The sequence below is a fragment of the Chiloscyllium plagiosum genome, chromosome 12, assembly GCF_004010195.1.
Source record: "Chiloscyllium plagiosum isolate BGI_BamShark_2017 chromosome 12, ASM401019v2, whole genome shotgun sequence".
Classification (NCBI taxonomy): Eukaryota; Metazoa; Chordata; class Chondrichthyes; order Orectolobiformes; family Hemiscylliidae; genus Chiloscyllium; species Chiloscyllium plagiosum.
The window spans coordinates 58194497-58216699 of NC_057721.1; the positions used below are offsets into that span (position 1 = coordinate 58194497).

At 38.8% G+C, this 22203-nt stretch overlaps 1 protein-coding gene across 1 annotated transcript in view; it reads left to right on the forward strand.

Annotated features, from left to right (window-relative positions):
* LOC122555525 (proto-oncogene tyrosine-protein kinase ROS-like) overlaps positions 1-22203 on the forward strand; it is a 208342-nt gene that overhangs the window by 55325 nt on the left and 130814 nt on the right. Inside the window, exons 11-21 of the mRNA XM_043701546.1 lie at positions 1550-1578; positions 5417-5608; positions 5699-5799; positions 6556-6761; positions 8441-8607; positions 10568-10697; positions 12472-12725; positions 19575-19638; positions 20223-20422; positions 20533-20735; positions 20845-21140. Coding sequence (XP_043557481.1) covers positions 1550-1578; positions 5417-5608; positions 5699-5799; positions 6556-6761; positions 8441-8607; positions 10568-10697; positions 12472-12725; positions 19575-19638; positions 20223-20422; positions 20533-20735; positions 20845-21140 — 1842 coding nt within the window. The remainder of the gene's footprint in view (positions 1-1549; positions 1579-5416; positions 5609-5698; positions 5800-6555; positions 6762-8440; positions 8608-10567; positions 10698-12471; positions 12726-19574; positions 19639-20222; positions 20423-20532; positions 20736-20844; positions 21141-22203) is intronic.

Consider the following 22203-nt stretch of genomic DNA (forward strand, 5'->3'; position numbering starts at 1 on the left):
TTCTGAATTCCAGATTTCTTTTAATGGAATTCTAATTTCACCATCTGCATTTGAACCTGGGTCCCCAGAACATCAGCTGAGTTTCTGGATTAATAGTTGAGATGATGTTGCTGGGCCATTGCCGTTTTATGCATTTATATCCCTAATGTTTGACTCAAGTAATTGGTCTGTTCTGTGTGTGCTGCCATTGCCTGCCTATCTCGCCCATTTGTTCAGACAAATGCAAGCAGTAGATAAAACATCTGTCAGAAAACTATTTACAGACCTCGTGGACAGAAATTAATTGGAAAAGCTCACCGGATGTGAATTCTGCTCGCATGTTGGAGAAGTTTATGGATGACCCCAAATTAGTGGTATAGTGGACAGTGAAGATTGTAAAGAGATCTTACTCAACTGGATCAATGCTGAGTGGCAACAGATGGAATTTAATTTGGATAATTACGTTTTGGTAATATAAACAAAGATAGGATTTATATATTTATTAATAGTAGGGCCATGGGTAGTGTTGTAGAACACAGAGACCTGGAGGTTCAGGCACATTATTATTTTGAAATTTGCCTCACAGGTAGACAGGGTGATTAAGAAGGCCTTTTAGCAGGCTTATCTTCATTACTCTGTCCTTTGATATAGGAGGTGGGAAGTCATGTTGAGGTTGTACAGGATGTTGATGAGGCCTTTTCTGAAGTACTGCGTGCAGTTCTGGTTGTCCTGTTTCAGAAAGGATATTATCAAGTTGGAGAGGGTTCAGAAAAGATTTATCAGGATATTGCTGAGAATGGAGGGTTTGTGATTTAAAATACACTGGAAAGCCTGGGACCTTTTGCACTGGAATGCAGGAGGTGGAGGGGTGGCCTTACAGGTTTATAAAATCATGAGAGGTACAGATAAGGTGAATGACAAGGGTCGTTTCCCTCGGATAGGGGAATTCAAAACTAGCTGACGTATGTTAAGGTGAGAAGAGAAAGATTTAAAAAGGAAGAAAAAAAAACTGCTGAGCTTTTCCAGCAACTTCAGTTTTCCTTTAAAAAGGGCATGAGGAGCAACTTTTTTTACATGGAGTCGTTCATGTTTGGAATGAGCTAACAGGGAAAATGATGGTTGCATGTATGGTTACAACGTTTAAAAGACATTTGGATATGTTCATTACTGGGAAAGGTTTGGAAAAACACAGGCAGATGGGACTGGTATAGTTTGGGAACATACTCGGCGTGGATTGGACCGAAGGGTCTGTTTCCATGCTGTATGACTCTATGCAGGGCCATTTATTATTATTTGTGTGTCTGTCAGCCTCCATTTCATGTTGATGTCTTCTGTCAATTATCCCCCATCACTTCCCCAACCCCCTTTCATCTAACAATGATTGACTGTATCTGTATGTCCACCATCCCCCTCTTCCATTTAGTAATTCATCCTCATGGAAACCTTCACTTGACATTCATCAATGTGTCTCAGTTGAGCTATTGATGGACTCATCCTGATGTTGAGAAAGCAAGATATTGACAGCAGCCTAATTGAGTTTCACTGCCTGCCTCACTTTCTGATCTTACAGGTTCCATTAAATTCCTTCACCCAGTATATGTAAGTAATACAATGGGCTGGATACTGCATACCCTTGCTGGCTGTGATTTCATTGGGTGGAGATGCAAAAAAGGACAGGTCTTATGAGGAAAGGCTGAGAGGCTTGGGTCTGTTCTCATTGGAAAGAAGAAGGCTAAGCAGGGATTTGATAGAGACATACAAGATGATCAGAGGATTAGATATGGTGGACAGTGAAAGTCTTTTTCCTAGGGTGATGACGCCAGCTTGTACGAGGGGGCATAACTACAAATTGAGGGGTGATAGATTTAAGACAGACATCAGGAGCAGGTTCTTTACTCAGAGAGTGGTAAGGGCGTGGAATGCCCTACCTGCCAACTTAGTTAACCCAGCCACATTAGGAAGATTCAAACAATCCTTGGATAAACACATGGAAGATGGTGGGATAGTGTAGGGGAGGACCTGAAAATAGTTCACAGGCCGGAGCAACGTCCAGGGCCGAAGGACTTGTTCCGCGCTGTATTGTTCTATGTTCTATGTTCTATGACTAGCCAACCACCTTCCCATTTGTACCCATCCTAAAGGGTGGGAAATCAATGTGAATATTACTGTGACCACACCACAGTACAGTTGGTGTTGGCAAGCAGAACGAAATGGGCAGCCTGTTTCATTTTTTTAAACACATCTTTAGAAGTGCAGGAAGGAAGAAGGGTATTGTCTTTGGAAGGTGTTATTTGCGCAATTAGGGCAATTTCCTTCCTCCTTGCATGAATGGTAAAATCTACCCCTCTGTTCCATCCCACCCATTTAAGGCCATGGTACTTTCCTCATCCAATGCTCCTTCTCTATCTCAGTCTGGGATCCACTGGCACCTTAACCATGGGACTGGCTGCTACAATAGAAGCATCTGCTTGCCAAGCACTAGTGCTGATGGGTCTAATGGAATTGACAGCCAATCACATTGACCAGATCTTCTGCCATTGAGGAGTAGAAGTGCATCTGTCCACTAATACAGTCTTCCCAAAGCACATTATGGCTGTGAGGCAGGCTTGCTTTGATTCTGTGTTCACTGGCTACTGATCTGTGCCCAATGTCTTGCTAGATCTGGAAGATTTCATAATACAACTGATAATCAAGTTATCTAGATTTGCCTATTATAATTTTACAATTCATTACACAAGTCGAATTTCTGATTATAATTTTGGCAATAATGAACATACTTACATTTTAATTTTATGCTCTTTTTAATATCCTTTATCCCTCTCCAAAAACCTTATTTTGTTCTTCTTTGTGGATTTACATAGGTTGCAGTGCTCACTATAGTACACATGATCAAAACTTGGAACCTAAGCTCCATTTTGCAAATTGTGTAATGTATGAGTCAAATATACGATAGATATTTTGTTATGTTTGACACAGTTATTGATCCCACATAACCATACTACCCACAGTTGAAGGGCACACTAATAAACATTTTTGAAGTGAAATGTATAAATAAATTAACTAAGTATCCTCAGTGAAAATGAGCATATTTAAATTTTTCAAATAAAAAATGAGCCCAATACAACTTTATCTCAGACAAAATAGCTACAAGATGCTTGTACATTGAAACCATAAATTAGAAAAAAAAGGTCACTTGCTGAAAAGAACATTCAGAATTTGAGTAGTAATTGCAATAATGTCAGCACTTAAATGACAATTACAGCACAAAGCAAAATGCCTTTTTGTAAGTTGCCATTATTAAAACCAAAGCACAAGTATTAGATCATTTGCCTAATTCACGTAATTACTTCCCTTCCCACCTGCCCCAAAGGAATTTTGTTTTAATTCTAATTTACTTACTTAAAGCCTCATTACTTGGGTTAATTTTTAAGTAAGTTTTTCAAGTGGCATCTAAGATTCATCTGCAAATGTAAAAGTTATGTATAAAAATAAATCATTCTATTATATTTTAATTATGATCCATTCATGTGGTTTCGTAAGTGTATTTCTCCATTTTGATCTGGAAGCTGTGTTCTTTTCAGTCATTTTAGCATATCTGATATAAACCTCATAAGTAACAAAGATTTCACTTCCAATACTCTGTTTACTGCATTTAGCATTTTCTGATACAACATTTGAGTCTCTTGTTCTAGAAACATGGCAATTACTCAGACGAGCTTTCATAAATTACAATTTCTTCACAAAAATAAGTATGAAACACAATAGTTTGGTAACTAATAATCATGATATATAATCATAAAAATGAGGAAAGTATGTTAAAAGTTAGTTCTCTGTCAAAGAACCTAACTGATGCAAGAAGAAAACTACCTCTACTTTTAAAAGACTTTAGGAAAAGTGAATCTTGATCATGTCCCTCAAATATGGTGTTAAAAGTAAGCTTTCCAGTTGATTTAAGATCCAAACCTGAATGAACTCATTGTCTTTGCCAACCAACTAATTATTTTGAAGTTGCAATTGTCAGGCAAGTCTAATATTGTATTTAAGTACTCAAATAAACAATGGACTGTGCTGGGTATGATGAACAAAAATTACACTTGGAAAAGTGCTAGATGGGTTCATCACAGCCACTATACCAATAACTAAACAAAGTAAGGAAAACCACACCTTTATTGTTTTACTCCTTTGGCATAGCGCGTGGAAAATGGGATTCAGTTCAATGAGATGGAATCTATGCTGAGTTGAAGATGGAAGGGGACAATATTAGATTTGTGAGAGGTTGACCATTTGGGGTTAAGATGAGGAGAAATTAATTTACTCAGACATTTATACATTTTGATATATTTTACACCAGAGGGTTGTGGATACTCACTTATTGAATATATTCAAAACTATGCTGCATAGAGTTTTATACACATTGGGGGCCTGTGGTTAAGGGGTAGGTTGTGCTTTGTGCAAATATGGTGGACTGTCACTGTGAGTCCAATCATGTGATGTAATAATGACATTAACAGCCATTTTGGGCAGAAAACAGTTTAGTTTAATCTTGCTGCCCGTAGAGCGAACATCTCCTTAACAAAGCTCCTTCTGTTTAACCCTTCAACCTCCTGGTCCTTCGTGCAAAGTAACAACATAGGTGATAGGGAAAATGGTGTTGAGCTAGAGGGTCAGATACATTAAATGAAGCAGCCTTGAGGGGCTGAATGATCTACTCTTCCTCATATTTTTATGCTGCGTTTGATGTGGTCTTCTGCAGCACATAACCTAATACAGGAACAAAACCAGATGATGATATATAGATGGAAGTAGGCCATTTTTGTGATGGAGCATTTGAAAATTGATTAAGTTTCTTTACAGAGATGTACCAATCCAACCAATTTTATTTACTTTGCTATTGAAATTCTGGGCATTTTAATAATAATCAAGCTCAAATTATTTCCATGATTAGTACTTATCCAGACTTGGAGTTGAGCAGTTTGACCATTCTGATAGGAAAGGTGAGCTGGGAAATTTGAATATGGATCTTCAGTTTGCATGGACTAAGGAATTGTGGGTGGATATTTTGAGAAGATTAATGGCAATTTTGAAAAGGAAGGATGGTAGCTGAAGAGTTAAGCAATTTACAGTGTCAGCTAACATAGGAATCACACAGGGAAATTGTGCTTCTTACAGTTCAGTGGAAATATGTTCATAAGAGAAAGGTGAATCTGATGGGCAAGTGGGTGTTGGGGAGGGAAGAGAGGTTCAGAGATGAGAATGGGGTGAGTCTGGATAAGTTTAGTTTTATGGATGAAGAGAATATTATTCATTTGCAAATGCCTATTCAACTGCAGATTGTTCTTTTTCTAATTATAGCTTAGATTGTCGGTGCTGTTTTTCATTGTCAGCTGATAATTTCCTTTTTGATAATAATGCAATCATGTTATTTATCAATTTCTAGATATATCGTATGCCTTTGGATTCAGAGGTAATTACAAAGGTCAGGGATGTTGCAGGAAAAATTCAAGATCTCCAGCTAGATCCACTTCAGGGCTACATGTACTGGACAACAGCACAGAGTGTGGAATATTCTCGGATAAATGGTGACCATCCAGGCTTGCTTGAGGAGCTGCCCAATTTCTCTGGTAAACAGGTGAAACTAGATTCCAGATCATATTTGCAGTGTTTAGCCCCAGGTTGAAGGTTTGTATGTAAATTGTGTTTCTAAATGTGTTGTTTTTAGATTTCAGGATTGACTCTGGATTTTGATCTTGGAGCTCTCTTTTGGCTCATTCAAGATAATATCAGACTTGAAATAAACCAGGCAGATCTTATCTGGAAAGGGTAGGTGAATGAATGAAAACAAATATAAAACCATAGTAAATAAGAACATGAGTAGACCTTTTGGCTCTTTAAATTTACTCTTTTATTCTATTGGATCATGTTTGATTTGCTTGTGCTCTTAACTTCACTTTCCCATTTGCCCTCATTACCATATACCCCTTGTCTATCAATATGCTATCTAACTCAGCCTTGAATATATTTAATGACCTAGTTTGCACTACTTTCTGTGGAAGAGAATTCCACAGACAAATGACCATCTGAGAGGAGAAAATATTCTCCTGACCTCCATCTTAAAAGGGAGACCTATTCTCTCTAAACAGTGTCCTTTGCAGTAGTCTCCCCCATGACAACTTTTAATGCTTGCATTTCCATACTAAAACCCAGAAGTTGGCAGGTTGGAGCGGTCACTTCCTGTTTAAAATTGCTTCCCCATCCAGTTTCACCCAATTGAATGATTTCAAAAATTAAGTTTTGAAGGTGTTTAAATTATCTTGAATGATGCCAAGAAATCGGTATTACTTGCATTAGATTCAAATATTGGATTTTGAACAGGAAGTCACAAATGTCACTAATCTCAATGTATTCTTCACCTATATGAATGTAAGTATTAATTCAGTTCAGACGATTGACTCTTAAGAGTGTCTGTTTATTTTGCATTAATAACATTATTCCATTTTCAGCCTGCTAAAGAACGCATCATTAACTTTCAATGAAATTTGTTCTATGAATACGCTGCTATCTTTTCTTCTGGCATAGGAACAGAGGCAAAGTTAAGAAGATTTTATCTTCTGATTCTTTGAAAACTTCTCAACACGTGCTTCAATTCTACTTTGGCAAACTGGTTTGGATTAATGAAGAAGGTGATTTGCAAATTGTCGAAATGGGAAAAAAACAAACTGTTCAACTTTCTCGTGGCACACCCTTTATAACATTTACTGTTGTACATCAGAAACCTTTACCAGGTTAGTGGCAATACATATTTGATAAATTGTGCTGTGCAGTGTGCATGTACACACATCTTAATAAAGGTAACGTGAACCCATGTTAAAAAGACTGAGTTATTTCCTATTATTTACAAGGCTCTTGTACCGACATTAAAAGATTAAGAATGGGTTTGTAGACTAGTTAATAATGTAGCAATAAAAGTGTGTAGATTTTATATGTTCACGTTACATTGCAATTTAGATAAGTTAACCATTTTGTGCTTTTGTTAATTAGTACATATGTACTGCCATGATGGTCCTTGAAAATCTGAAGCCCGGTGACCCTGAGGTTAAACTCTCCATCAGTCATCTCTCTCTAATGAGAGCAGCAGCTCTATAGTCCTTTGGGTCTATGGTGACTACAACATATGTATCAATTCTTTTCTTGCACTCCAGCTCTCTTAATTATGAGAACATTTCTGACTTTGCCACAAGTTGTTCCTTTCCGGTTTTGCTTCATTCATTTTTCTTCCCTGGGTTCACTTTAGCATTTTGTGATTTTGTGTTTTCTGTTCTGGCTGTGCGCTACTTTCTTATTCTTTACCAATACTTTCTCTATCTTTATTCCAATCCAAGCTACAAATGGAAAATTAAGTTTATTCAATGTTTTTATTTGGAAATTGGTTAATTTGGAAAATGCTTCACAGGTCCGATTGTTATGCTTTTCTGATGTCTGAGTGAGGTTCAGTGATCACTTAGATTATATAGACCAGAACTTCAATAATTTTAATGCTGGTCAGAGTAAGATTGCAGGAGAGCAATTCCTGTTTCTGGATTAGGGAGGGAGAAACTCCATGATTTTGTTCCCTAGTTCATGCAGTTCCAATTATTTGAAAAAAATTCCAACATGTTTGTTTCTATGATATGACATGAATGCACTTGTTGGCATTTGTTGCAGATTCTGTCTTCACCATAGGAAATTAGCTTGATTAAGTAGAATTAAAACAGTTAATATTTTTTACATTTGCAAGAGAAATAGATAATAACTGGAAAGTACTTTAGTATCAAGTACTTCACCGCTGTACGTGCCCCACAGTATTTGCTTCCACTGTGTTGTTCTTTTTTTGTTCCGAGAGTTTAAATACAGACCTGGATAACCTGTTTATTAACCAAACACTTAAATTGTATTAAGTACACAGATTTATCTTGGAGTTAATTCCAATTTTATTTTTTGAAAATAACTACTCTCTTTATCAAAACATCTGTTGCTGTAAAGTACAGAATTATTGTTTGGTGTCTTCTCGAGAAATTGTCTGGGGTGGGCCTTAGGAACTTATTGCCACGTAACTCAATACATTTCATATAGCTTGAATGTTCAAAGCAGCACTGTTGAGACAAAAAATTCTGAAGCATATACAATTGGATTTCCATCTGAAAGAGATTGCATAAGATCCCAAAAAAAACACTTTGGAATATTGCCATCTATGATTCCAGTGCACGGCTCAAATCCCACTAGTGAAAAATATAAATTGCCCAACAGTTTCTGAAGTAGTTATAAAATCTTTGATATTACTTTTAGTGCCAAACTAATGGTTGACAATTGTATCCAATCTTAAAAGTTCCTTCCATCACAAACAGATTTATTTCATAATTATATTTAAATTTGTGTTTTTCTGATTGCCCAGTTGTAATTCCTAAATATATCACTTTCCATTTAGATGGTTTCTCTGATTGCCCAGTTGTAATTCCTAATCCAGTTCCAGCATCTTCATTTAAGATAGAAGGGAACTCCTCCAGGATCTGTATTAAATGGGAAAGTGTAAGAAATGTGAACTATGGCATGCTGTATTATAAGTTTGAATCACAAGCCCTTTTGAAAATTGAGGTACTTTGCTTTTTTATATGTTGAATTATTTTTACTGATGTAAACAAATTCCCTACACTGTATACTGTTAATATAGTCTGAAATGTTCTTTATAAATTAAGCATATTATTTAGACTAAATTGAGTAATGGTATTTGATTTTTAAAAAAGAGTCGATCCAATAAACTTTTTTTTCATAAAACAGGTGTAGTTTCACACATAGTATTTCAGTTTGACATTATTTTCAGTTATATCAGCAAACTTTCAAATATGATATTGATAGAGCATATTATGCAGAAGCAAATGAGCCATTCAACTCAACCAATAATAACCTGTATTTACAAATGTTAATAGTACCCATCTTAACTTGCCATGACTGTTGTTGTGCTGTCTGACATAATGATGTTAGTGATCTAGCAGCACAATATTGGTAAAACCCGAAGCTGTTTTGTTTGAGTCCTGCCAAAAACTCAGTGGTCAAAACCATTCCATGCCTAGAGCTGAGGAATCTGGACTTAAGTTTGTCATATGTTGGAGCCCTGCAAAAAACCTGGTGTGTACACGTGCACTGCAACTGTTTAGAAAGTTTAAACTTTTAATAGGCTTATTTGTATTGCCCTGGATACTCTGCAAAAGTCTTGGATACACACTCAGTGTTAAGGGGATGTGTGTCAGAAATTCAGGTCTTAACTGGGTAGTAACCCAGGAAATGTTACAGTGGTTAATATCTGGTGAACCTCCAAGATCAGCAAGTGAAACTGAACTGAGCAAATCAGGGAACCTCCAGTCCCCAGTGACCACCAGGACCCAACCTAACTACAGCCTGGCCTGACCGCCCACATCCCTCTCTGACCTGATTACTCCTCAGTCTGATGACTGCACCCTGGGACTGTATGACTGCTCCCTCCACTGCCGACTTCCCATGCACTTCTCTAACCACTCATTTATCTGTTCGCTAACCCATATTAATTCATAAATGGATTTTGAGGTCCTGAAAAAATTACCTGCATCTAAAAGTGGTGAGAAAAGTAGATATATCTTCTCTTTACTTTATATTTCACGTGTTCACCTGACTTGCCCTGGAAAGGCTGCATTGGCCCATTCCTGTTTCAGCTGGGATCAGAAAGCTCGACTAAAAATAGGCAGTTCCATTGGCACACAGAAATCTTTGCAGGCTGGCCAGCTTGTCATAAACAAAACTGTTTGGTTCCTATAGAAACATTGCTTCCTTAATCCTTATTCTTCACTTATCATTGCCTTTGTAATTTCTCCAATAACATTCTTGCAAATTTTCAGATTTCCAACTGTAGAAGTACCAATTTATCCAGGAATATGTCATTAGACTATCCAGAAGAAACCCTGTTAACCTATTCTTACTGATATCTGGTGACTTCCTTGTGGCTCAATATATTGACAACAGAATCATAATAGAAAGCCAAAATACTAAGAGTGTTGGAAATCTAAAATAAGCAAAATGCTGCAATGACACAGCAAGTCTTCCAGCACCTGGGAAAAGAACAAAACAGAATTACCATTTTCGGTTGACCATTTTTCACACAGCACTTTATTCTTTCGAGCATTTTCTACTTTAACTTGAACATCTTGATCTATTTTATAATTACCTGCTTTGGCAGTCCCTACAATTGTATACCTTTACATTTCTGATCTACTCTAGTTCCACCCAGTCCTGCCCAACAACTTGCAGAACCCATTTAGCCATTCAATCACCAATGACTTTTCCTAAACACTTTACCTTTCTACACTGTTTTCTTTGCCTTTATAGACCACCTTTAAACCTACATTGTTTTATTCTCTTCTAACTTTTCTCCCACTCCCAATTGGATCAGCATTCCAACTGAGAAACATCTTCAGATCATTTTCGACATTATAGGCAAATTTGCAGTAATTATAAATACAGTTTGTAAATTTAAAGGAATGCATCAGCAATATCAAATTGAATCAAATGTATATTTTCTTATTAGGACCTCAACACTCCTCACTATTGTGTAAGTGGTCTTGAGCCTTTCAAGATGTTTGATATCACAGTGAAACCATATACTTACTGGGGATCTGCAACAGAGACACAAGTCACTCTCCGCTCTCCTGAAGCTGGTATGGTAACTTATATGAATCCCTAAACTCATTTAGTGGAGGCGGTGGTCTAGTGGTACTGTTATTATATTGTTAGTCCAGAAACACAGGCAATGTTCTGGAGTCAACAAAAACAGAAATTGCTGGAGAAAACTCAGCAGGTCTGGCAGCATCTGTGGAGAGAAATCAGAGTTAATGTTTCAGGTCTGGTGAACCTCCTTCAGAGCTTGTATGTGATACCAAACGAAAATATAGGGGCAGCATAGTTGCTCAGTCGTTAGCACTGCTGCCTCATAGCACCAGAGACCCAGGTTAAATTCCAGCCTTGGGGGACTGTGGGAGTTTGCACATTCTCTGTGTGTCTGCATGGGTTTCCTCTGGGTGCTCTGTTTTCTCCCACAATCCAAAGATGTGCAGGTTAGGTGAATTGGCCACGCTAAATTGCCCATAGCATTCAGAGATGTATAGGTTAGGTGCATTAGTCAGGGGAAATGTAAGGGGAATAGGTCTGGGTGGATTACTCTTCAGAGGAGCAATGTGGACTTGTTGGGTGGAATGGCCTATTTCCACACTGTGGAGGGATTCTATAAATTATCGGAGTTCCTAAATTATGTTTATTTTTATCTGCATCACTGATGATAGGGGTAATGTTTTCACCCTTTTTAGTCTGTAAACAATATATCACAAAAATTAATGGAAGAATAACAACTCCAACCAAATATGATACGCTGATGGATATGACCCTTGGAAAAATTGATTACTTTTTAGTAATGATGTGGATAAGGATTCAGTTCCTGGAATTTATCTAAAGGATCCAGTTACATTGGAAAGGTGGTCAATTAACTTTTGTTTGAGCAGTTTTATTTTAGAATGTTGTTGATCACTTTGCAACGTTAAGAATAGTCTCTGCTGCTGTCATAGAATTTGCTAAGGCTGTCAGTGTTTTCAGAGTAGATTGTTGGTTGTGGATTGGTCTGAAGACTCCTTTGCCAGATAGAAGGTCTTAGTAAAAAGGTTACGGAGCATCACCTAGGCCAAGAAAATCCTCGACAAAGAGGTATATAATTGTCATAACATGATTTCACACAGTTTGACAATCAATAACATTCTAAAATAAAACAGCTGACAACATTCTGAAACAAAACAAGTGCTGACAGGAATGTGTGAATGACCTCTTCACATGTTTATGCATCAATCAGCTGATGTACATATCTCCACCTGGAAGCTTCTGCCTCTATTCCTGATGAAGGGCTTTTGCCCAAAACGTCGATTTTCCTGCTCCTCAAATGCTGCCTGACCTGTGCTTTTCCAGCACCACTCTGATCTAAACCCTGATGTACATCTCCATCAAGCTTATGATTTGTAGCTAATTAAACTAGTAAAAACCACAAATTACAATGTATTACTTGTAATACAGATGTGCAGTAACATGGTGACCATTTTAGAAAAAAGAAGCTCTGCCAAAGCTGCAGTGTACAGTGGGTGTGTTTTTATGTTGGCAAATAATAAGTGGAAATAATGAGTCTTAAAAATGTAATAGGCATTTTTTTTTAAAAAAAGCTAATCCATTACTATGAAAGACTACATTTATCACAATTAAATATATTGTCCATGTATACTTTTATTTGGCAAAAAGTCTACACCATCCTTAGATTTCATTTGTTTCTGTAATTCAGCCTATCAATTAATACAATGATTAAATTTATTAGAATTATCTGTTCTGCTGATATTGAAATTTAAATTAATTGTTTTTAAATAAAAATAATTTTTAGTTGATTTTACATGATCTTTCCAGCACCATCTGCTCCTGAAAATCCACGGATTTTTGTGAATTTGAGGAAGGACATTCTGCTAGGTGTAATGAACATGGATATGGAATTCAGGTGGAATGTGCCTGCCCAAACAAACGGTATCCTCAGGGGTTACACTGTGTATTACACCACAGACAACTGCTCAGATCCCCTCCAGGGAAATGCACTGAATGTGGCTGCTGACATTACCACCTTCTCACTGACTAATGTAGACCCAGCGAAAACCTATTGTGTGCAGGTATGTAGGTACTCGATCACTGATTTTGTAACTTATCACTAATAAGTTACCTCTGGATAATTTCTTCTTCTCTGAAAGTGCTCTCACTTTCCTCTCATTGTCACCATCTCCAAAAACAGTTTTGAAGTCATTAGTTCACAGAGAATTGTAATGTTAACAATGTAGCACCAATAGAATATTACAGCGCAGTACAGGCCCTTCGGCCCCGATGCTGCGTTGACCTGTGAAACCAATCTGAAGCTCATCTAACCTACACTATTCCATTCTCATCCATATGCCTGTCATGACCATTAAAATGCCCTTAAAGTTGGTGAGTCTACAATTGTTGCAGGCAGTGTGTTCCACGCCCCGACTACTCTCTGAGTAAAGAAACTACTTCTGACATCTGTCCTATATTTATCACCCCTCAATTTAAAGCTATGTCCCATCATGCTAGCCATTGCCATCTGAGGAAAAAGGCTCTCAGTGATGAATCTATCTAACCCTCTGATTATCTTATATGTCTCAATTACATCACCTCTCAACCTTTTTCTCTCTCAAGAAAACAGCCTCATCTCCCTCAGCCTTTCCTCATAAGACCTTCCCTCCATGCCAGGCAACATCCTGGTAAATCTCCTCTGAACCCATTCCAAAGCTTACATATCCTTCCTATAATGTGGTGACCAGAACTGTATGCAAAACTCCAAATGTGGCCGCACCAGAGTTTTGTATTACAGTGGCAGAAAGGATGTTTGAGGACTCCTCTACTTAGGTTAGAAACAGGAAAGGAGAGGTCACCCTGTTGGGAGTTTTCTACAGGTCTCCAAATAGTTCCAGAGATGTAGAGGAAAGGATACGAAAGATGATCCTCAATAGAAGCAAGAGTGACAGGGTAGTTGTTATGGGAGACTTTAACTTTCCAATGCAGCATGAAAGTTGCAGCATGACCTCATGGTTTCAAAACTCAATCCCTCTATCAATAAAAGCTAACACACCGTATGCCTTCTTAACAAGAAGCAAGAGTGACAGGGTAGTTGTTATGGGAGACTTTAACTTTCCAATGCAGCATGAAAGTTGCAGCATGACCTCATCATTTCAAAACTCAATCCCTCTACCAATAAAAGCTAACACACCGTATGCCTTCTTAACAACCCTATAAACCTGGGTGACAACTTTCAAGGATCCATGTACCTGGATACTTAAATCTCTTTGCTCATCTTCACTACCAAGAATTTTACCATTAGTCCAGTACTCTGCATTCCTGTTACTCCTTCCAAAGTGAATCACCTTGCACTTTTCTGTATTAAAATCCATTTGCCACCTCTCAGCCCAGCTCTGCAGCTTATCTGTGCCCCTCTGTAACCTATAACATGCTTTGTCACTATCCACAACTGTACCAACCTTAGTGTCATCTGCAAATTTCCTAATCCATCCTTCTATGCCCTCATTGAGGTCATTTATAAAAATGACAAACAGCAGTGGACCCAAAATAGATCCTTGCGGTATACCACTAGTAACTGAACTCTAGGATGGAATATGTCCCATTAACCTCCACCCTCTGACTTCTTTCAACTCGCCAATTTCTGATCCAAACTGCCAAATCACCCTCAGTCTCATGCTTCCATATTTTGTGCAATAGCCTACTCTAACACCTTACTGAAATCCATTTAGACCACATCAAGTGCTTTACCCTCATCCACCTGTTTGGTCACCTTCTCAAAGAAGCCAATAAGGTTTGTAAGGCATGACCTACTCTTTATAAAAATGTGTTGACTATCCGTAACCAAATTATTCCTTTCTAGATGATTAAAAATCCTATCTCATTATGCTTTCCAACACTTTACCCACAACTGAAGTAAGGCTCACTGGTCTATAATTACCAGATTGTCTCTATTTACCTTCTTGAACAAGGGAACAACATTTGCTATTCTCTAGTCTTCTGGTCTATTCCTGTAGACCATGACGACATAAAAATCAAAGCCAAAGGCTCTGCAATTTCCTCCCTGGCTTCCCAGAGAATCCTAGGATAAATCCCATCCGACCCAGGGGACTTAGCTATTTTTGCCCTTTCCAGAATTGCTAACACCTCCTCCTTGTGAACCTCAATCCCATCTAGTCTAGTAGCCTGTATCTCAGTATTCTCCTCGACAATATTGTCTTTTTCTAGTTTGAATACTGATGAAAAGTATTCATTTAGCGTTTCCCCTATCTCTTCAGACTCCACGCACAACTTCCCACTGCTATGCTTGATTGGTCCTAATCTTATTCTCGTCATTCTTTTGTTCATGATATACCGATAGAAAGCCTGAGGGTTTTCCTTGATACTATCTGCCAATGACTTCTCATGTCCCCTCCTGGCTCCTCTTCAATCTCACTTTAGGTCTTTACTGGCTAACTTGTAACACTTAAGCACCCTAACTGAGTCATCACATCTCATCTTAACATAAGCCTCCTTCTTCCTCTTGACAAGAGATTCAACTTCCTGAGTAAACCATGGCTCTTGTGTTCAACAAATTCCTCCCTGCCTGAAAGGTACATAATTATCAAGGACCCACAGTAGCTATTCTTTGAATAAGCTCCACATTTCAATTGTGCCCATCCCCTGCAGTTTCCTTCCCCATCCTATGCATCCTACATCTTGCGTAACAAAATTGTGGTCACTATCACCAAAGTGCTCACCTACCTCCAAATCTAACACCTGGCCGGGTTCATTAGCCAGTACCAAATCTAATGTGGCCTCGCCCCTTGTTGGCCTGTCTACATAATGTGTCAGGAAAGTCTTCTGCACACATTGAACAAAAACTGACCCATCTAAAGTACTTGGACTATAGTATTCTCAGTCAATATTTGGAAAGTTAAGGTCCCCCATAACAACTACCCTGTCACTCTTATTCCTATTGAGGATCATCTTTGCTATCCTATCCTCTACATCTCTGGAACTATTTGGAGGCCTGTAGAAAACTCCCAACAGCCTGACCTCTCCTTTCCTGTTTCTAACCTCAGCCCATACTACCTCAGTAGAGGAGTCCTCAAACTTCCTTTCTGCCTCGTAATACTATCCTTGACTAAAAATGCCACACCTTCTCCCCCTCTTTTATCATTTTGTCTGTCCTTACTGAAACGTCTAAATCCCGGAGCCTGCAATAACCATTACTGTCCCTGCTCTACCCATGTCTCTGAAATGGCCACAACATTGAAATCCCAGGTACCAACCCATGCTGGAAGTTCACCCACCTTATTCCGGATGCTCCTGGCATTGAAATAGACACACTTCAAACCAACTTGTTGCTTGCTGCTGCCTACTTGCGACCTTGAAACCTTATTTCTGACCTCACTACTCTCAAGCTTCTGTATACCGAACTACAATTTAGGTTCCCACCCCCCTGCTGAATTAGTTTAAACACAGATGAAGAACATTAGCAAATTTCTGCCCCAGGATATTGGTACCCCTCTGGTTTAGGTGAAGACCGTCCTGATTGTACAGGTCACACCTTCTCCAGAAAGAGCCCCAATTATCCAGGAATCCAGAACCCTCCCTCTTACACCATCCCTGTAGCCATGTGTTCAACTCAAAAGTCACGATAAGAAACAAGGGCTCATCCTGAATTTGAAGCCGTGTCTTCTCCCATGTCAATACTGTACAAGTCCCGAAGCGAGAATCATACCTCTGGACTAACGCGCCACAGGCAATAGCTTTTTGATGTACAGTGATCACCTAAAAGTTGAACTACTGAAGCATAATATTTATGAAAGTGCTATCTTCCTGCATTTGTTTTTTTACCTGCCATAACTATGAACATTTCAAATCAATATTGGAATTTCAATCACTTACTAGTAATACACAGAACACTCGATAACCAAAATGGGAATTGAATTGTACAGTTAAGATTTAGAAGCTAGCTTCCCATCGCTGATACCAGGGGAGGGTTAAATCAGGAGGGCCTGATTGCTTGAAAGGAGCCTGTAAACTTGCAGCTCTTAATCCAAATATTAGAGACCCAACCTGCTCAACATTTGCGAGTAACCTTCTCTGAATTGGATACAATGAAATAGCATTTTTCCTTAAATAAGAGGACCAAAACTGCTCGTTGTACTCCAGATGTGACCTCACCAGCACCTTATACAGCTGCAGTAAGACTTCCTTACTCTTATACTCCAACCCTCTTTAAATAAGGACCAACATTCCATTAGCTTTCCTAATTACCTGCTACACCTGGTTGTTAGCTTTGAATTGAATTGATTGTCATGTGTACCGACACACAGTGAAAAGCTTTGCGTTGTGAGCAGATCACATAGTTAAATAGCATAGACAAGTAAATAATAGGTAAAAAGTGGCAAAAACCAAAACACAGGTACATGTGAATGCTAAAGGTTTGGTGTCCATTCAGTATTCTAACAACAGTAGGGTAGAAACTGTTTCGAAACCGGCTGGTGCGTGTGTTCAGGCTTCTTTACCTTCTCCGCGATGGTAGAGACTGTAGAAAAGCATTGCCAGGGTGGGATGGATCTTTGGATGGATCTTTGACAATGCTGGTGGCCTTTCCTTGACAGCGGGCCTGGTAGATGGATTCTGTAGATGGGAAGTTGGCCTTTGTGATTGTCCAGGCTGAGTTCACCACTCTCTGTAACCGTCTCCAATCTTGAATGGTACAGTTGCCATACCAGGTAGTGATACATCCAGACAGAACGCTTCCGATGGCGCACCTCTAAAAGTTGGCAAGGGTATTCGCTGTCATGCCAAATTTTCTCAGCTGCCTGAGGAAGAAGAGATGTTGTTGGGCCTTTGTAACCTGTGGTCCACATGAAGAATCCAAGAAAGCTTGTTGTGGATGACCACTCCCAGGAGTTGACACTTTCCCCTCGTTCCACCTCTGTGCTGTTAATATGTAGGGGGGCATGAGCAACATCCTGCCGAAAGTCAATAATGAGTTCCTTGGTTTTGCCGGCATTGAAAGCTAGGTTGTTCTCAGTGCATCATTTTTCTAGATGTTCCACTTCCTGTCTGTAGTCTGTTTTGTCGCCATCTGCGATTCAACCGACTATGGTGGTGTCATCGGCGAACTTGTGAAATGGCATTAGTCTGGTATTTGGTGACGCAGTCATGGGTATACAGTGAGTAGAGTAGAGGGCTGAGTACTCACCTCTGGAGGGCTCTAGTGTTGAGTGTTAAAGACGATGGAATATTGTCCCCAATCTTCACTGATTGTGGCATGTGGGTCAGGAAACTAAGGATCCAGTTGCAGAGAGTGGGGCTTAATCTGGGGTCACTATGTTTAGTAATCAGTCTGGAGGGGATAATGGTGTTGAAGGCTGAAATGTAGTCAATGAGTAGGATTCTTATGTAGCTGTTCATGGTGTCAAGATATTCTAGGGATGAGTGAAAGGCAAGTGATATGGCATCTGACATGGATCTGTTGGTCTGATAAGCAAATTGGAGTTGGTCAAGAGTAGTGGGGAGGCGGAGTTGATTAATGCCATGAACAGCCTTTCAAAGCACTTCATGACCACCAAAGTTAGGGCCATTGGGCGGTAGTCATTAAGACATGCTGCATGAGCCTTCTTAGGCACAGGGATAATATTTTTCTGTTTTGTTCGCAAGTACCCTCAACTTCTGTGGTATTGCAGCCTTTTTGCAGTTTTTCTCTATTTACTCCGTTCTCTTGATCTCACTTCCAAGAAGAACAACTTCATGTATTCCTACGTTAAACTGCATTTGCCAACATTTTGCCCACTTACTTAGCCAGAGAATATCTTGCTGAAAACTATTTGTATTCCTCTCATAACTTACCTTTCCTCTTATTTTTGGTTGAGGGACTTGTGTCAATGATTGGGTCCTAGTTGAGGAGATCCTTTAAGTGCTTCTTCCAATGAGTACATTGGTACTCATTGGAAGTGCTTCTTCCAATGTCCTTATCTTGTATTACACTGTTTATAGCTCACAACAGGTTAAGTCCTTGGGTGCTGGGGCAGTAGATGGCCCCAAACTTCATTTTGCGGGGGTGGAAAATGCCTATCCATGTGTCCTTTTTAACATGTGGTGGCCATTGCACACCAATTAACACACAAAATGCAACAAGGCCCCGGTCCAATCAGGAGGGTAGCTGAGATAGTTGGAAGGCAGACTGTGCTGCTAGTACAGTGACTAATGCATGTACAAGTTGCAAGTAATTGCAAGGTCAACCTGAGAGCTTGCCGTCCTGTTTGCCTGTCAGTAAGTGTTAAAGCAGAGAGGGTCTTCCATATTGATCAACCTCTGTAAGGTCAGAAAGGACTCATTACTGCCACAGTATCAGACAGTGTACTTTACAAACAACCAGTGCCAACTACAAGTGTATAATTTTCGATGTTACAATCCAAGCTCTGGACCTTCTAACCCCTGTTGCTTTAACTGACTGTCCCTGTCCCTCTCTGCATTGCTCTCTTATTCCCACTTCTGGTCCTGTTCTTTCTGCCCCTATTTCCACTGCTTCCCACTTCTCTCTCCCTGTTGTCACACACCCCTCCTTCCCCATAACTGGTTTCTCTGCCACTCCGTGGTCTCATTCTTCGCTGCTATTCCTTGCATCTGTTTTTATTATCACCTGAGAATGTCTCGCACTCTTGCTGGGTGCTAGAAATAGGAAGAGATTCATTTTCAGCTGTGGCATTGTCTCTCAAATAAATTTCTCTTGAATTTATCTTTTTCTACTAAATGATTTTCTTTAAATAAAAAAAGTCCTGTCAAGAAACAGAACGTTTGATTGGCTTGAGTTTTTCTTTCAAGCGACTCCTCTGTAGTCTCACCCTTGGTTTTGAATAGCTTTTTTAACATTTAATAACTTTGAATAAATAATAAGTTTGAATAACTTTTCTAACACGCTACTTTTCCAGGTGGAAGGTTTTACAGATGCTGGATCAGGTAGCAGAACGTGTGTTAGAATGGGGAATGTAACAGGTCAGTGAACACATGGGAATGGAAAACACAGTAATTTGATTAATGGCTTAAAGCTTTTTAGTATTAATCCTTTGGGTCTAAATCATGTCAATGGGACTCTTAAATTTAACTTTGAAATAATGAAAATTGCTGAAAACTTAAGAGGTGAACAATTTGATTTATGGATTGAGTACTTGTTTAAGATTATAATGAACCTGCTAAACTTAAATGCATGCTGAGCATTTTTGCTGAGAGTCCAAATGTTTTCCCATTCATTACTGTGAGATCCTTTGCTTTCACAGTTTGTCAGAGTAACTTGATTGATAAAAGGATTTGCTGTGTGTATTGGGAGATAAAATCGAAATGTACTGTCACTTTGCAGCTCATATTGAATCTGCAGGCTAACTTTGGCAAAGTATTATTGGGCAGATACTTAGGCTGTTGAAATTGCAGTGCATTTTGGGGCTGGAAGATGTTGATGAACAATTGGCCTATTGTAGGATTTAAGTTTTGCTATTGTAACCGCTTTTTCAGATATTATTAGTTATTCTGTTCAATGGCAATGAAGCAGTAAAATAAACAATACCCCTTTTTCCTGTAAACAGTTACAGGCTCAGTGCCATATCTATTGACCATAAAGGACAGAATGGTCACAATTTTTGATATGGATACTCGGCAAACCATTCAGAAAATGCTAGTGTCTGCTGTTATTCATGTGGGTTACATTCTACAAGCACAGACAATATATTACTTGACAGAAAACCTGATTATGAGCACAGCTTTGGATGGTCAAGACAAAACTCAGGTATGGCTTTCCTGTTTGGTATGATCCTAGTGGAGTTTGACAGACATTATATATTTCAAGTTGCAAGATCAACTAATTTTAAAGAATATACTCTTGAATTCTATCAACAGCTTATTGAGAGTATCTTGTGCAGTGCTCCAAAAGGAATGACGGTTGACTGGATTGGACGGAAAATCTATGTGCTGTTGGATAAACAAGAAAATGCAAACAGTTCAATTTATGTTCTGGATCTTGAATTACAAGGAACAAAGCTAGAGAAATTATTGTCCAGCAGCCAAAATATTTACTCAATTGGAATACATCCAAAGAAAAGGTATTTATTCTAGATGTTAAGAGAATATATCTATAGGCTAATTGGACTACATTGCTTCAAATTCGATTTAAAAAAAATCATTTCTCTTTTTTTTTTCATGCCTTAACAGCCTCCTGTTTTGGACTCAGTTAGTGTCTGAAGATATGGTTTTAGTGTCTTATAATTTAACTGCGCGATTGCCTAGAACTCTCATTGGCCATCATTTGGAAATTGCTCATGCTGTTCCTGAAGCAATAGTGTGCAACTGTACAACAGCAAAACTTCACATGGATGGAAACTTTGCTGTTGATACCACAGATTCTGAGCCCGTGAGACTCTTTTTCACAACTCCAGACCATGAAATCTGGGCCTCGGATTTAAATGGCTGCATATGTTGGAGGAAAATTAATTTCACAGGAGCTACAGGTACGCATAATAATTATTCTTGTAATTCAAAGGAGAAAAACTCGACCACAAATATAAAATATCTTCACTTAGCTGGACTGTTGTCCTTTATGTGCTTAAGTGAGTGGAGACAATGGTGGAAATAAATATTAACTTGTTTACTCTGGGGGAGAAGTTCGGGTTTTTTTTGTTCAGTTGAAGCAGCATGGCTCTGGCAGCATTTTGTCAATACTGTCCTAACGATAATGCCCAAGCCTCCTCCCAGATTCCTCCTCAGTCACCATGTCCAAACTTTTGATGAGCTGCAGATGCCAATTGGTTGCCCTGAAGCAGCTCCTGGTTCCGCTCGTTCAATAAAAAATGAGCTCAGATGCAGAGTTAGCTCAAAATTACCTCCTAGTAGGGGAGAGATAAGATGAATGGTAAAGGGCAAGTTTGAGTCAACAGTACTCGTTCCTCCAGTAAAATGGAAGAATAACTTTAGCTTCCTACAGTCTCTTTAGAAACTGTCACTTTGGATGTGACATAAACTGAGGGAGGTGGGCATCATGTCCCTGATCATTTTGTTTGAGAAATGTAATGCTTGTTTCTGGAAGTGTTTTGGGCCATTGACAAGTCCAGTCCAAAATGACAAATATTAAAGTTGAAGTGCAGATCCTGGTCTGATTTTGGCGAATTTTGTGCTGGGTAATTGAATGAAAGGAAGTTGACTTTTTCACGCTTTAATTTCTTTTTAACTTACTGTTGTCCCACAGATGAAAAAAAATTCTTGAAGCTGTCTGAACATTTGAGAATGAGATAAATTTTATTGTAGGAAATTATGGTGATTGCGAGGTATTAGTGATCATTGAAGGTATGATCCGTTTTTGGTATTCTAGATAGAATTACAGCTGGTTATGTTATTATAGTGCAGTGCTTGATAGGGTGGAGCAATCAGTTTCAGTAGTAACTTTGAGCAGGGAAATGTACATTAATAGGAAAACATTTGGAATGCGACAGGGAAAGAAAAGGGGATATCTCTTACAAAGAGTCAACATAGAAATATTTGCCAATTAACACTCTCCTGTGTTCTATAATGTATCAA